The sequence below is a fragment of the Andrographis paniculata genome, unplaced genomic scaffold, assembly GCF_009805555.1.
Source record: "Andrographis paniculata isolate CXL003 unplaced genomic scaffold, ASM980555v1 Contig15END, whole genome shotgun sequence".
NCBI lineage: Eukaryota > Viridiplantae > Streptophyta > Magnoliopsida > Lamiales > Acanthaceae > Andrographis > Andrographis paniculata.
Genome location: NW_026137435.1, coordinates 930,860 through 946,445, shown reverse-complemented (window position 1 = coordinate 946,445; position 15,586 = coordinate 930,860). Strand labels below are relative to the sequence as shown.

Here is a 15,586-nt window from a genome sequence, read left to right as displayed (position 1 = left end):
AAGGTAAAATGAACATTATACTATTTTATTACATTACATTACATATTTATAAAATATTAATTTACCTTAATTCGCGTGCAAAAGTCAAAACGAAAAGTTTATCCAGAGGACGGATTGAGTATTATTTTTGAAACTCCGAACATCCTAAATAGCAAAATAGTATTGTTATGGTCAAAAGGGTGTTCGTGAAGGGAGAGTATCCAGCTGTAGAACAGCAACACACCAAAAACAAAGCATAAATTTCCGACACATTTTTGGTAGGAAAATGCCGTAAGTCGAGAGGGAGATCATTTGCATAGAGCCCCTCAAAAGACATTTACTAGAGTACATAATGAGAGCTGTACATGAATTATATTCTTCGAAAGTCACATTCACAGTTAGAACTCCTCAAAGATGCCGAAGGGATCCAAACCTTGGTCGAGGAGGGTCTCCGGACTCATGTTGAATTCTTTTAGGTATGGATGCAGCAGTGCATCCGCAGCACTTATCCTTTTGTGTGGATTCAAGCACAGCATCTTCTGCACGACAAGATCGAGAAACCACCCGATTAATTACTAACTACTACTTATGTACTGATCAATTCCTATTGTAAGCGAAAACATTCTGTTTTATCTCTCACAAAAAACCTTCAACAGCAGCAGCTACATTATCGACTCCTCTTTTGGACTTAGAATGTACTCCATCCGTTCACTAAATTTACTTTCATTTTTCTTTTTCGAATGTCCGTTAAAATTAATCTCATTACTAATTTTGGCAAAATCAAATATTCAACATTTAACTATTACCAACACTTATTTACCATAATTGCTACTACTTTTATTACATTCTATGTTTATTTCATTTAATTACTAACTAAATTTCAAAAGATACCCTTATGCATTTTTCTTAATCTCCGCCAACTCCAAATGTGCTAATTTTTGTGTACTGAGGGAGTAGTTTCCAAGAGAGAAAGTGAAGCTAAACATTGCCTCACCTTTAGAAGGTCGAGTCCTTCTGCTGCGAGGCCAGGAACAAGACTTTCAAGGCCGGTTCTTGATCTATCATCCGGCTATTCCCAATATGAAGAGAAAATTAGCATATACGAATACTAGAAAAGATAAAAATGAATACTAAAAAAATATTCTTTGATTTGATGAAAGACTGACTTGCTATTTACCTCTGTTATTTTACTTCTGTGACATATCTCTGCAGCTCCAGGCAAGTCTTTCTCCTGTGGCATCCCAAATGTTCTTCACAAAAAAGGTCGAAAATCAGGCAATGCTTTGGGGATAAAAGGGCGGACTTCAGTCTTAGTACGTAATTTTACCTTACAATTCGCCTTATTACATCACCTGATAGCTTCCCCTGAAACAGTCGCTTTAGTCTCACAAGCTCAGCAAAAATGCAACCGACAGCCCACATATCAATTGAATTAGTGTACGGGAGTTGAAACAGGACCTCAGGTGCTTTGTAAGGAGTAGTTCCCATCTAAACACAAGAAAATGCTGTAAAGTTATTTTCATTTTTGGCTCTACATACAACTAGAACAAAAACCAAGAAACCGAAGAAATCAGAAGACTGTAATAGAAAATGCAGCAAGATAATAATAACACAGTCGGAGGGCTGTGACCATAATCGAAGGGTTGGAACATATGAAACTTAATACTTAGATCAGATGGCTTTGAAAAATAATCAAGCAAATCTTCAGATAGAGAAAGAGAGGTGTGGTGTAAACGTACATTGCGAGAATACTTTGGATGAGGGACATCAAATGCTCTTCCGAGGCCAAAATCAGCTAGTTTAATGACTCCATCTGGAGCTATGACTACATTACGAGGTTTCAGATCTCGATGCATAATTTTTTGAGAATGACAATAGGTGAGACCTCTAAGTATGCCCAAAAGAATTGTCTGCGGGATGATAAAGAGAAATTTCAATTTATGAATAACTTTACATACGTAGGTGATGTGTATTGAGCCAACATCCAATTCAGGACCGGAAAAAGATTCCAATGATAATCAGATATAAAACAAATCCTTTAGTATATTTGTCGAAATGAAGTATACATCTTTTTCATACAACGCAGCCATGGTAAGCACCCATTGTCTTCCTATTTGGAATTTCATCAACTATAAAATATTTCTATTCTCATCCCGAGTACAAATAATACTGATGAAGTTTGCAGCAGTGCGCCGTACCATGGCCAGGATTACTAAAATGTTGATAGTATTCATTAAGACATTGCTTTATGTTCCAATCATTAATATTATTGGAACTTACAGGAGTTTACCTGTAAGGAACTAAATATAGTATTAAATGTTTAAGACCTGTACACAATACTTGTCGTCGATCTATGCCAAAACTATCTAAAGGTAGAAAGATATCACTCACTTTTATCATATTTGGGTTGATTCCAGTAGTTGCATGCCCCCGGATGTACATGGCAAGGTCACACTTCCCGTACTCCATCACAAGCCTGCAGGCATTGAATGGCAGTTTCTCCACATTGAATAACCTGCTCAGAAAAGTCCACGAAACCATATATCATTTACGGGATCTTTTATTTGGATAGTAGAAATTCAAATTGGGTTGGCTCAAAAGTCGTCAAAACTATGAATTTTGCAATATATACATGATTTAGGACACATTGACTATCCAATGATGTTAAGATATTTCTGTTATTCGCTAGTTTGAGCTAGAACACTACGCTGGATGCTGAAAATTTAGGTGGCTGTTGGACAATTTTGTCCAATATCCACATGCAAAGAAACTTGAATATTTATGGCTGGCTTCTAGTCTCCACTTTTTCATCCGAAAAGTCTTTCAATCAATTATCATCATCGCAATCCACATTAACAATCAGGTCATTTACCTTCTTATCGATGTATGCTACAAAAGAATTAAATGAATGCTGAAAAAAATTGGTAATCAATCATAATAGTCCCAAACATTCTGTTAAGTACCAAGAGATATAACAAGAGATTGAAAAGCATATTTGACTTTGGAATTTGAAAATTTCTGGATTTTTCAAAATTTTGGTTAGTTTTCACAAACCTACACTTCCATTTACAATTAGAAGAAAAACAGAGCTATTGATAGGTATCATAAACTTGTGGCAACTATCAACCACATGTAAGAGAAATGGATCACCTGACAATGTTTTGATGACTCAATTCCCTCAACAAAGAGATTTCCCTCATGATCTCACATGGTAATCCATGTTTTGTATTAGAAAAGTGAATCTCCTTAATAGCAACCTCTCTTTCATATTCGTGGTCAGTGGCCCTATGTACCACTGCAAATCCACCTTTTCCGATAGTATTATGAAGTTCATACTGTATAACAACCAGATAATCACAAACATTACAAGTTACAGATCATATTTAAGAACAAGAAAAAAAAAAAAAAACAGTTGAGCTAACTCTTGAGTTGAGCATTGTGCCTTTCAATGAAATTTTGTGAGTCAGCTGCAAAAAGGAAAAAAACATATATTGAAAACCGAATCTGAACCCAGGAACACAAATAAAAGAAATTGGAACTGAGAAGGAAATAAAATTGGCAGCGGAAACAGTATACAGAACAAAATCGAAAAAGCATTCCAAACATTCTGAATAACCTAATTACAAGAAGAAACCATTGTAGATTCAGCTAAGCACACTTTTCAATTCAAATTCTAATTGACTGATTGCTTCGAGTGCTGTAAAAAAACCGAATAATCACTGAATTTAAGATCTAGGAAGCTTGATATAGAGTCAAATTCAAAATTCCCTAACCTTTTCAACATCCAAAAGACATCAAAATTCTACGGTGGGACTTTGGGGAAATCGGTGGGACTTTGTAGCTTCTCTGCCGGCGGCGAGAAACTGATGCAGTGTAGTGTGAAGCCAAAATGGAGCGAACGAAAACCAGCTTTGAGAAAGAGAAAAGAACCAGGCAACGGCACACAACAAACTGTACCAATTATTGTCTGACACGTGGAACTTTATTTTGGGTGTCTGGATTTTAGTTTTGCAGAATCTCTTTTCCAAAATTATCATACCTCTCTCTATTCTGCTCAAATGGTCACATTTGTCTGTTATCGATTTTTAAATATTAATTATTATATTAAAATATTGAATAAATTAAAAAAATGATAAAATTATTTTTTATAATATTATTATAATGATATTTGTATACAAATATAAAAATATTTTTAATGTTAAAGTAAAAAAAAAAAAATACATGAGACCTTTAAAATTGGGCCGAAAAAAGTATATTTTTAAATCAAATACCTATTTTTTAATTATATTTAATCAAAATTTAGTTTTATATTTCAAATATTAGGTCAATACAATAAAATAACTATTCAAAATTTTACCATTCAAATATTATACCAATACAATAGTCATATTTATTTTTTTTTTAAATAAATATATATATAGATTTTCGAATTTTTATAAACTACTTTGTGATAATATATAAGAAAATTTTTTTCGCCATAGTTAATATTATGTTGTATTAATATATATACATTAAATTGAGATGAAGAGATATAAAATTTTACTATCCACGGAATTACATATATATTATATATTTTTTACAACATTCAAAACATATTTAATTTTATTCTATACAAAATACATATTTTATCATAATTTAACTTACAATCAAACACCGTTGTATTTTACATTAGAATCAAACTTCCAACTACACCACCCAATATACAACCAAAACACATCCTAAATTTCGTCTCGTAAGGGATGGTCTGGTGGTGTAGGGATTGGATTTGTGACCGTATGAACCCCCGACGCCTCAGGTCACCTGCCACACATGATCGCCTATTCCCGTCAGGCCTGATTTGCAGGGTATTAGGTTCGCCTGATTTTACTATTAATAAAACATAATCATAAAAATTTATGAAATATAACATACATAATCATGAAAAAACAATAATATTTATAGATATTTTTCCTTGCTAACATATGACAAATTATTAAATAGAAAATCAATGCAAAGTATTTAGGTATGTATGTTAAAATATAAATGTGTATAATTCTCCTCATTTATTCATTGTAAGGATCAAAGAGTTTGTGATAATATGTCAAAAGGAGGATAATGAAATATTTTATAATCTTTTAATATTAATTATTATATCAAAAACGTATACAAATCAACAAAAACTTGCAAAAATATTTTCGTTAGTGTCTTGTAATACTAATATAAAGATATTTGTACAAAAATATATATATATACAAATATAACGATATTTTTAATGTTAAGTAAAATGACCAAAAAAAAAAAAAGTAATTGTGACCCTTAGAGACGGACGGAATGAGTATTATTTATTTCCCAAAATTTTCAATAAAAATATACTATTTTCTCTCGTAAAATATTATATCGAAATACTATTTAAATAAAAATTTAAACTTAACACTCCAACTAACTCGACATCCACGACTCAGAAAAGTAAGATGTTCTATATAAAAGTTGAGTAGGTAAAAGTAAAGTAGTGATAATATGAAAATTTTACTAAGGTCTTATTAAAAAAGTAATGAGCTTATAGAAAAACTATAACCAAATAATTGTTGTTTATTTATGGATAATAAAATTATGGATGATTATATTTTTTTTACTATAAATAAATAGCAAAATTGCCTTGTAGATTCGAAATTCAACGTAAATTCTCATTTATTTTAAAAATTATATAGCGCTCCTAAAATTTTAAAAATTGTTGCACGAAATCCAATGTGGTTTTAAAATTCACCGTAAATCTCCATTTTATTTTAAAAAATTGTATAATATCCTTGTACTTTAAAAAATATTGTATAAAAACCAGTTATGCAAAACATACAGATAGAAAATCATCTTCTAATCTTCGTGCAACGTTTTTTAAAGTATAAGGTGTCATGGAATTTTTAAAGTATATAGAGATTTTTTGCTAAATTTCGAAACCACGGGTGAGTTATGAACAATTTTAGCTAAATAAATTATTCATAAGATTGGGCTAAAAAAATATGACATAATTATCCTGTATGGAGTATTACTATTATATAAATTATAATTTTCTTTTCTTTTTTCATTTGAATGAATCATGCACCTATTTTATACCCCAAGGTGATAGCAATGTGTAAGAATAAGGCCATAGAACTAACAAAACAGACCTGCTTTTAAACTTGGAGGATTTTCACCTTGTCAAGATTCCAAATTCAGAAAGAGTTCATAACATGTAGGAATCATTGTAAGAACCTAAGAAAGAGATCAAAAAAGACATCAAAGATCACATAGAGGGTTAGGTTCATGCCTGTTAGTACCTTGTGGTTGAAGCTTGCATTCGGATTTTCGGATAATGGCGCAAAGGATATTCAGCTTATTCCTGTAGCAGGAGTTCTTTGGGTTTCAATCCGAATTCTTCGAAAAATGGATGTAACAGCGCATTGGCAGCACTAATCCTTTTATCCGGATTAATGCACAGCATTTCCTGCAGAAGCCGAATTCTTGAATGAACTTAAAATACACAACCATGATTCAACTTTAACTTCAATTTATATTTACTCTTTTGAATTTCAAATTTCATGTATCGATAAAAAGAAAGGACAAACTCAAATTTACCTCTAGAAGATCGAGCCCTTCCTTCGGGAGGCTGGGAACAAGTCTTCCAAGATGTCTCCTGGATTTAATGGTTGGCTATTCCCAATAGGAAAAAGAAAAGAAATATGTGATACAAATTGCAATCTTAGAAAAGAATTCCTTGATTCAATGACAGAGTTGCTGTTACCTCCTGTATTGCAAACTTGTTGCGACAATATCCTGCTGCTCCCGGTAAATCTGCCTCAGTTGGCATGCCAAATATGCTTCAGAAGAAAGGCCAAAACTCAGCGGACTATTTTGGAACAAAAATAGCAGAATTAAATTGACTGAATTTAACCTGATTATGCTCTCCATTACAGTAGCTTCTGAAGTACCAGTAAACAGAGGGTTTCGTGTCACAAGTTCCACAAAAATACATCCGACAGCCCATATATCAATTGAATTAGTGTATGGGAGAGGGAGACCGAGCAACAACTCAGGAGCCCTGTACCGAAGAGATCCAACCTAAAGACATTTTTGTCACTTTTTTTGTAATAGAATAAATTTTCTGTAAGCAGATCTCTGTTATTAAAGAAAATGCTAAGTTCAATAAAATCGAACTCTGAAACAGCTGCGGTCATAATCAATTGTTGGTAGAATGTACCTTCAGTACTCAGATGCATTTCTAAAGACATTCAGAAATTGTTCCAAAATTTTGTTTTGTCGAAAATAATTGACGTAATTTTCAATATAAAAGCAAGTGAAAGAGGGAGATGTAAGCTTACCTTGAGAGAATATTTTGAACATGGAGTATCACATGCCACAGAGAGACCAAAATCAGATAGTTTTATTACTCCCTCATCAGCTATTAGTATACTGCGGGGATTCAGATCTCGATGCATAAATTTTTTTGAATGACAATAGTTGAGACCTTTCAGTATCTGCATAAGAAAATTCTGCGAGAAAAAAATAAAAAATAAGAAATGCTAACTGTAAATTAGCTGATATAGAACAAAAATCCTATATTCTTCAAAAGGAACTACTATATGTAATTTTCATCGAAAGATCAGTTTATTAAAATCAAGTCTGAAGGTAAAAGAAGTTTGAATGATCATGAATGGAACTAAATATAACTAATGGAACAACTATAATTAGCATATATTAAACTATACAAGTTTTCCCGGGAGTCAGATCACCACAAAGAAATCATGTTCAAATCACAAATTTCATAGGTAATACAAGAAGTTTCTAGGAAAGAACTACCTATGTCATTGAAAGTAAACAAATTACAAATTTAGAAAAATTTCAATAGATAATGCTTGTCTAATAAATTAGAGCATTCTTCAGGGGAAAAAGATATGACCCACTTTTGCTATCTCTGGATTTATTCCTTCGAATATATGCGCCTTGATGTAACTGGCAAGGTTACATTGTCCGCATTCCATAATAAGTCTACAGCCGTTTCGATGGCCTGGCACTGTTTCCACTGCGATTAGCCTGCTCATTTTAATGTCAGGGGAACAGAGTGTATGGTTATTGATGATAAGACGATTCATTTTATCGAGTCATTCAAGGCTTAACTTCTAATAACATTATTATGTTCTAAGTGAAACATTAGCTCTTCTGATAATGGCAATTCCTTTAGGTATGCAAGGAAGAAACTGGGATTTTCGAGCCTTTTTCAATGCTATTATTAGCAGAATGAGGGAGAAACGTTGATAGGAATCGTAAACTGTAAGTGTGCTTGTGATAATTCTAACCAACGAAATACTAGCAAAAAATTTCACCTGACAATGTTGACATGCCTCAATTCCATCAACAAAGAGATTTCCCTCAAGACATCAGATACAAAACCGTGCTCTTTATCATGAAAATGGATTAGCTTAACCGAAACAATCTTGTTAAGGTAGCTATCCACGGCCCTAAAGAGCTCTCCACATCCCCGGTGTCCAAGCGGCTCAAGGTGTTCATACTGTAGAGCAAATATATATGTAAATTACACAAGTTAGAGAAACACACAAAAAGGTTTTGCTAGTGCAACCAGTTGAATAATCTGTAAATACTAACCCTCGAGAATAACGCCTCTGCTGTATCAGTCTGATCAGTCATAGCAAGCGGCTTTTCAATTCAACTTCAGCTTAAATGAAACTGTAATATCAAACAACTATTAATAAAAAGGACTAATCTGATACAGAATTTCAGAGCAAGAAATGACAATTCAGTATCATATTCCAATTCGTTCACTCTAATATTCTATAATAATACAAATTGAACAGATTCTCTTCCCCAATTTCAACTTGAATCCAGTGGCTATAATCATCAACAAGATCAATTCGTGCTTCTACATCACCACCAGAACTTTCAATCATAAACCCTAGGTTTCTAAAGAAAAATTAAAATGGAATTGCGAAATCTACAAATAAACAAATTAAACCAGATAAAAACAATGTCACGAACATCAACACCGAGAATTCGAAGGCTAATTAAGCATCCAAAGCTCGCGTAAGAAGAAGAGCAGCATCGCAGATCGAATTGCATCCAAAAATTGGGGAAAATCGGAGAGACTACGTACCTTCTGCGCGGGAGACTCAAAGCGAGGAACGAATGTGAAACCAAAATGGAGCGAAAATATCAGTTTTATTTTGAAAGAGAAAATAATAAATAAGGGCAACGGGTCTCAATAAACTGCACCAATTACAGACTGACGCGTGGATTTCAGTTAACTTCTACTTTTAACCGTTAACCTAATTGTGTATTATACCTTAATATTTTATAAAAATAGTATAATACCCCCTCCGTCTGTGCAGAATTACATATATATCCTTAGTATTTGAATTATTTACTCTATCAATGTAACTGTATTTATATTATAAGAGACTAATAAATATATTTTTATCTTTTTCTCTTCATTTATGTCATATAATAATTAATATTAAAAGACTAACATGCAAAAAGTCAAAGACAAGCTTACAATGGAACTGATAAATTATATTTTGTATTTTATTTACTTCATGAAATTTACTTCCATTAATATAAATATAAAGTGTGTTTCAAATAAACTTCTCATCCTAACTTAATGAGGACTAAAGATCATGTTGATGACTAATAAAAATAAAAATTGTGCAATTTTAAAAAAGTTTATTAATATGAAAAATAATCATAATAAAGAACATTAGTTAGGTACTATTGTCCCCCTAATATAATTGACAATGCAAAATATAGGACACGATACATATTATAATTAATCTCAAAATATATGACATTAACATCAGAGACATACACTCTCTTCGTCCCAAATCAAGAAAGTTTATTTAAATTTTATAATAAATTAAAAAATAATAATATTTTATTAGTTAGTTAAAATATTAATCAGTTTTTACTATTTTCTCTCCGTCCCGAAAAGAAGTATTCATTTGCTTTTTGCACGTAGTTTTAAAAATATTAGTATTATATTGGGATATAGTAGGAATAAAGTATAAATGACTAAAATAATCTTGTTAGTATGTGTGATATAAAGGTAATGGCATATGTGTAATATATTGTAAGTTGTAAGGGTATTTGTAATGTTAGGTAGATAGTAACAGTTAATTAAAAAAAAAAAAAATAGATACTTTTGTTTTTGTTACGTGACAGACTAAAATGGAAAAATGGATACTTTGTTATGGGACGGAGGGAGTATATAAAATAATTGTATCTATAATAATACAAAGAGAAAATACATACTTCCTTCGTCTCATAACTAGGTATATATTTGTTTTTTGCACGTAATTTTAGAAATATTAGTATTATATTTGGATGTAGTAGGAATAAAGTAAAAATGACTAAAATAACTTTATTAGTATAGTATAATATAAAGATAATGACATTTATGTAATATATTGTAAGTTGTAAGGATATTTGTAATATTAGGTAGATAGTACAGTTACTAACAAAAAAATAAATACTTTGTTATGAGACGGACTAAAATAAAAAAAAAAATGAATACTTTGTTACGAAATGAATGGAGTAATATATTACATTTTCATGTACAGATTGAGGCTATCGGTATGGAATTGTACAGTAGTCATTCCCAAAAATAAAATAGGTAACGTCTTGTGTTTATTTGTATTCGTTGAATCTCGATTGTAGATAAATAAAAATGATGTGTATCTTTAAAAGCTTAAATTATTAGGTGAGTAGATTATTTACTTCATCTAACGTTTTTATTTTATTTTTAAAAAAATATTAAATCAAATATATTTTTTCTTTCACGAAATATCAAATTAAATACTAATTTTTTACCTTTTTTTTTTTCAAATTTTCAAAAACTTCCAAAAGTTTCTATATAAACAAAGCCTATTTGTTTCCAATTTTTGAAGAAATTGAAATAATACTCTTGTACTATTTATTTGTTTATTTATTTATTTTGACGGTTCGATTTAGTTACGTGTTTCAAAATAAAATTAATTTTGGCTCCATTTTGGTTTCACATTGTTTGATTTGAGTTTCCCGCAAAGAAGGTAAGTAATCCCTCTCTCTCTCTCTCTCTCTCTCCAATTTTTGATGCGATTCCATCAGATGCTTGCTTGATTGTGTTTCGTATTCTCTCGATGTTTATGTATTTTGGTATCTGTTTTTTTTTTTTCATTTCGGAATGTTATTTTACTTCTTTCTCTGGATAATTTGGATTTATGCACTGTGAATGAATCGTTTTTGCTTAATTGAAAGTTCAGGCGTTGAGATGATTATAGCCACTCAATTTCAAGTTAAATTTGTGAAAGGATTACGCAGATAATTAGTTCAATATGATTTCGTATAGTTTTTTGGAAGTTCGAACAGTTAGCAAATTTGTATTTGACGCTGAAGTGTAAATCATTGATCTGAAGTTGTGGGAGGAGTTCTACTCAATAATTTTATTTTGATAATTACAGTTCCATTAAGGGCGAACTTGAATTGAAATTCAGAGGTTTTTTCAATTTTCGTTGCTGTATATATTGTTTTCCCTTCAAGATTTTCTTCAATCTCCATTTTATTTTCTATGCCACTCTGATTTCCTCTATGTGCCTAAGTTGCTCTGTTTCCCGTTCCTTCTGTGCAGAAACTAAATTCAGTTTTTTAATTTTTTATTTTTCTTTCTGTAGCCGATTGCTATGGGTCCTCCTATGAACGCACTCCGGAGGGTTAGCATATACCTTTTGTACTACAGAATCGTTCTGATTCTTTTATGTGTTTTCTCTAACTTTTGTAATCTGTGATCATCTTCATGTTCTTCAGTATGAACTTCTTGATCTAGTTGGAGAAGGTAGAAATGGAGAGGTCTATAAGGCCCAGAGTGAGATTAATTCGATTGTTGCCGTTAAGATAATTCCTTTTTATGATAAAGAGAATGCTTTTCCATCTGACGTCATGAGTAAAATCTCTTTGATGGAGGAGTTGGAACATAAAAACGTCGTCAGGTGATATTTCTCATTTCTCATGTATTTGGTCGATAATAGCATTAGCACAAGCACAATTTCAGTGTATGATTCTTATCAATATTTCTTCCTTAGCCTACTAGTTACCGCTTGCATACCTATGAAATTAGGCTCATGAGCAGAACTAATGTTCCACTTATAACTTAGATAATGGCAATAGAAATTAGATTCTGATTGATAGACTGTCTTTTTCCGTCTTTCATTTATTTCGTTAGTGGATGCGTCGAGTACTATTTAAGTAGAGAGATTGTTTTGAAGAATAGTGATCATTCAACTTAATTATATCACAGAACATGTCGAGAAGTCATTGATCTGAATGAATTTGAATATGAACTGAGATGATGAAATTTAACTTAAAGTGAATGTAAGACAATACTGCGTGAATTCGTTACATAGTTTTCCACCAGAGTGAGTCTAAGATTATTTATGGAGCAATCATTTGTATCAATTGTTGTTAACAGAAGCAAGAACTTAACAACCCGATGAACATGCATGTCTTACTATCAATAGCTATACACTTTTTTGCCCTATATCGTTCAAAATGGAGTAGGAGTCATTTTTATCCGTAGTAGTCAATCATACAAACAGGGAATTTCATTACATTTTCCGTTAAAAAGGGAGACTCCAGAAGATGTATTATATTTACGTGGGTTTCGGTGATCAGGCTACTTACTGTGGAAAAGCTGGAAGACTATTCATATGGCTGTAAGCTTATTATGGAGTTCGCAAGCTCTAACCTTTCCAGGTACATCAGAGAGAATGCGAAGAGCGGAATATGTCCCCAACAGGCAAAAGTGGGTCATAGTTTTTGCCCTGAAGAATGTTCTACTTTATTTAGACAAGCTTTATCTAAAGAAAAATTTATCAAAATTTGTATTATGTTAAACTTAATTAATATACGTAGTTCTTTCCGAGCAACTTCTTGTATTGCCTATGACATCTGTGATTTGATCATGATATATCTCCAGTGATCTCTCGGAAAATTTGTATTCTCCGTATAAACACTCCACAGCATGCTTTCATCATAATTTAGTATGTGGTAGTTATCGTTGTTGTACCTTTTTACTTCAATTAATAGAGGATGCTTATTCATCCAAATTCCTGTGAACTTTCAACTCGATTTTAATGTATTATTGTTCATTCCTAAGAATGCAGGAATTTATTCTATATGAACTACGTCATAGTTATCATTGTTTTCTTTTCTTGCAGCTATTTCTTATGCAGATACTGAAAGGTCTCAACTATTGTCACTCTAGAAAAGTTATGCATCGAAATCTGAAACCTGCAAATATACTACTAACTGCCGATGGAGTAATAAAGCTAGCTGCTTTCGGTAGCAGCGCCGCATTTGATGTTCCTAGTCTACAAAATAATCACAATGTATGTTTACATCTCTCTCTTTCACTTGCATTTATATCGAAAATTATGTTACTTGTTTTCCATAAATCCACAATTTTTTCAAACAATTTCTTAACGCCTGTAGAAGTGCATCAGAGTACTAGAGGTACATTTTATCTACAATTTATTATGGCAGCATCTGTTTCGGAACCTCTGATTATATTGAACTTTGCATTTTCTCTAACAATACAGTTTCTCTGAAACTTTTTCTTTATTACAAAAAATAATGCCTACTGAAAATTTCTTATGCTAAAAACCAAAAGCGAAAAATGAAACATTAGCTCTTGCTGTGTTTAGGTTGGAACTCTTCGGTACAGGGCACCTGAAATGCTGCTTGGTCTGCCATACACTAATTTGGTCGATATCTGGGCTGTCGGTTGTATTTTTGTTGAGCTTCTGACATTAAAACCTCTGTTTGATGGAACTTCAAATACTGCTGTACTGAGGAGCATATTCAGGTTAAATTCAATCAATTGAATTCTACTATTTTTATTTCAAAAGTTTCGCTGAGTTTTGGCCTTTCTTCTGAAGCATATTTGGCGTGCCGACTGAGACAGATTTTAAGGGAGCCTCATCATATTTTCTCAACACGCTTGCAATAGAGGAGGTAACACAATCTTTTTTAGTTTTTCCTAATATTCTAATTTTATATAAGGGGTATTTTTCTTTTAGTCCCGTACACGACCCTTATCATTTTTGAACCGTAGTTCGATCTCGTATTGATTTAGTCCCACAATTATAGAAAAAAATGACAGAAATGATCCTCAGGCATCGGAGTTGCTGACATGACAGCGTTTGTGGCACGTCGGAGATTGTGTAGATGACAAGTGGACAATATTTAAGGATCATTTCTGCTTAAATTTTTTAGTTATGGGATTAATCTAATATAGAGTCTAGTTAGATTCTAAAATGATAAAGAATGTTACATACGGGACTACAAAAAATAGTTTTTACTTTATATCACAGATCATAATTGTTCTTGGAATGTACTATATAATCCATATGCTTCTTTTTCTTTCCCTCTTTGGAACAGCCAACCATTAAATACCGGAGAAGCCTTGCACGTCTTGTTCCCATCCTCTCGGAGCAAGGACTCGACCTTCTAGAGGTAACTATTGAGTATTTCATCTTTGTTGGTACTCGAAAATTTGAATTCAAATAAATAGCCTTACCTTTCGAGTTTTCGGCTTCTACAGAGGATGCTTTGCATTAATCCATGTAGAAGGATTACTGCTGCGAACGCGCTGGTGCATCCATATTTCAGAAATTTCTTTACGCAAACGTTTGCCCGCAGAATCCTCGAACTAAATTCTTAAACATCCTTCACTCCATCATATGAAAATCAAAGTGCATATATTCCAGCTTCGGACAACAGGTACGTAATAAAAAAACAAGAACCGAACCCCCTTTTCGCCTTTTGTGATATTTTACTTAGTATGAACTAAGTGTACCCACTATCGTTCTCAAATGTGCAGTATGTCTCTTTTCTTACAGCTGCCGTTACGACAAATAGCTCTAATAAGATTAGCTCACTGCGGGTAGATTGTTTCTTACATTTATAATGCTCACGATTTAATATTAGATCAACTATATACTTAATTGTTTGAGGTCTGGGTAAATTCTCAACCGAACTTAATAGCTTGCAAACTATATAGATAATTGGACTGTTGGTTTATTCTTACATATTTCTGTCCATGGCAATGAAACATAAATGGAATATAATTCATCCCGACGAGAAAAAAAATATATTATAAACATTTTAGGATTGTACTCAACAGTTTGAACACATTACACACTCGGATTAATAGCCCTTATACTTCTTCTATTCGTGCTTGATTTCGGGTAGAAAGTTATAACAATATAGATTATGTACTTTTATACTAGCGACATAAGTTATTTGTGTATCTATAATTAATGCTTACTCCGTCTCACATAATTTGTTATTTTTTCTATTTTGTCCATTCCACTTAATTTATCTTTTTCTTTTTTGAAATATAATTATAACAGAATTAATCATATTTTCAAAATTTATAATTTTTTTTATTTTAATTAAACTATTTAGTCATTTTAATATTAATCTATAATTATTTTTATTAATATACTTATTAATTACTTACTGATTATCGTAATACTTAAAACTCCATTTTTCAGCTAAAATGGACAAATTAGTTGAGACTGATGAAATATATTTTAGAAATAATAAATAAAGT

At 32.0% G+C, this 15,586-nt stretch overlaps 3 protein-coding genes across 5 annotated transcripts; 1 reads left to right on the top strand and 2 right to left on the bottom strand.

The window, feature by feature from the left end:
* Nucleotides 1-196: 196 nt before the first annotated feature.
* On the bottom strand, nt 197-3,858 carry LOC127262975 (cell division control protein 2 homolog). The gene is made up of 9 exons (XM_051291863.1): nt 3,753-3,858; nt 3,402-3,446; nt 3,130-3,314; nt 2,371-2,494; nt 1,719-1,889; nt 1,307-1,467; nt 1,157-1,229; nt 974-1,048; nt 197-518 (listed from the first exon to the last, which is right to left on the bottom strand). The coding sequence occupies exons 2-9, from the start codon at nt 3,414-3,416 to the stop codon at nt 378-380; spliced, it is 945 nt and encodes a 314-aa protein (XP_051147820.1). The 5' UTR covers nt 3,417-3,446; nt 3,753-3,858; the 3' UTR covers nt 197-377.
* A 676-nt stretch (nt 3,859-4,534) lies between these two features.
* LOC127262803 (cell division control protein 2 homolog A-like) lies at nt 4,535-9,136 on the bottom strand. 3 transcript variants are annotated; one of them, XM_051291643.1, is made up of 10 exons: nt 9,098-9,136; nt 8,593-8,673; nt 8,313-8,497; nt 7,893-8,022; nt 7,311-7,481; nt 6,884-7,050; nt 6,734-6,809; nt 6,568-6,642; nt 6,120-6,436; nt 4,535-4,845 (listed from the first exon to the last, which is right to left on the bottom strand). In XM_051291643.1, exons 2-9 carry the CDS (start codon nt 8,632-8,634, stop codon nt 6,326-6,328), a joined length of 957 nt encoding a protein of 318 aa, XP_051147600.1. In that variant the 5' UTR covers nt 8,635-8,673; nt 9,098-9,136; the 3' UTR covers nt 4,535-4,845; nt 6,120-6,325. The 3 variants fall into 3 exon arrangements, with proteins under 3 accessions (XP_051147600.1, XP_051147591.1, XP_051147604.1); XM_051291634.1 differs by having other exon boundaries at nt 6,260-6,436; XM_051291647.1 differs by having other exon boundaries at nt 4,535-4,811; nt 6,270-6,436.
* Nucleotides 9,137-11,094: 1,958 nt separating this feature from the next.
* Nucleotides 11,095-15,032, top strand: LOC127262967 (uncharacterized). Its single transcript, XM_051291851.1, has 9 exons — nt 11,095-11,130; nt 11,646-11,684; nt 11,779-11,960; nt 12,643-12,772; nt 13,188-13,358; nt 13,674-13,834; nt 13,908-13,983; nt 14,410-14,484; nt 14,573-15,032. The coding sequence occupies exons 2-9, from the start codon at nt 11,655-11,657 to the stop codon at nt 14,690-14,692; spliced, it is 945 nt and encodes a 314-aa protein (XP_051147808.1). The 5' UTR covers nt 11,095-11,130; nt 11,646-11,654; the 3' UTR covers nt 14,693-15,032.
* The last annotated feature ends 554 nt before the right edge of the window (nt 15,033-15,586 follow it).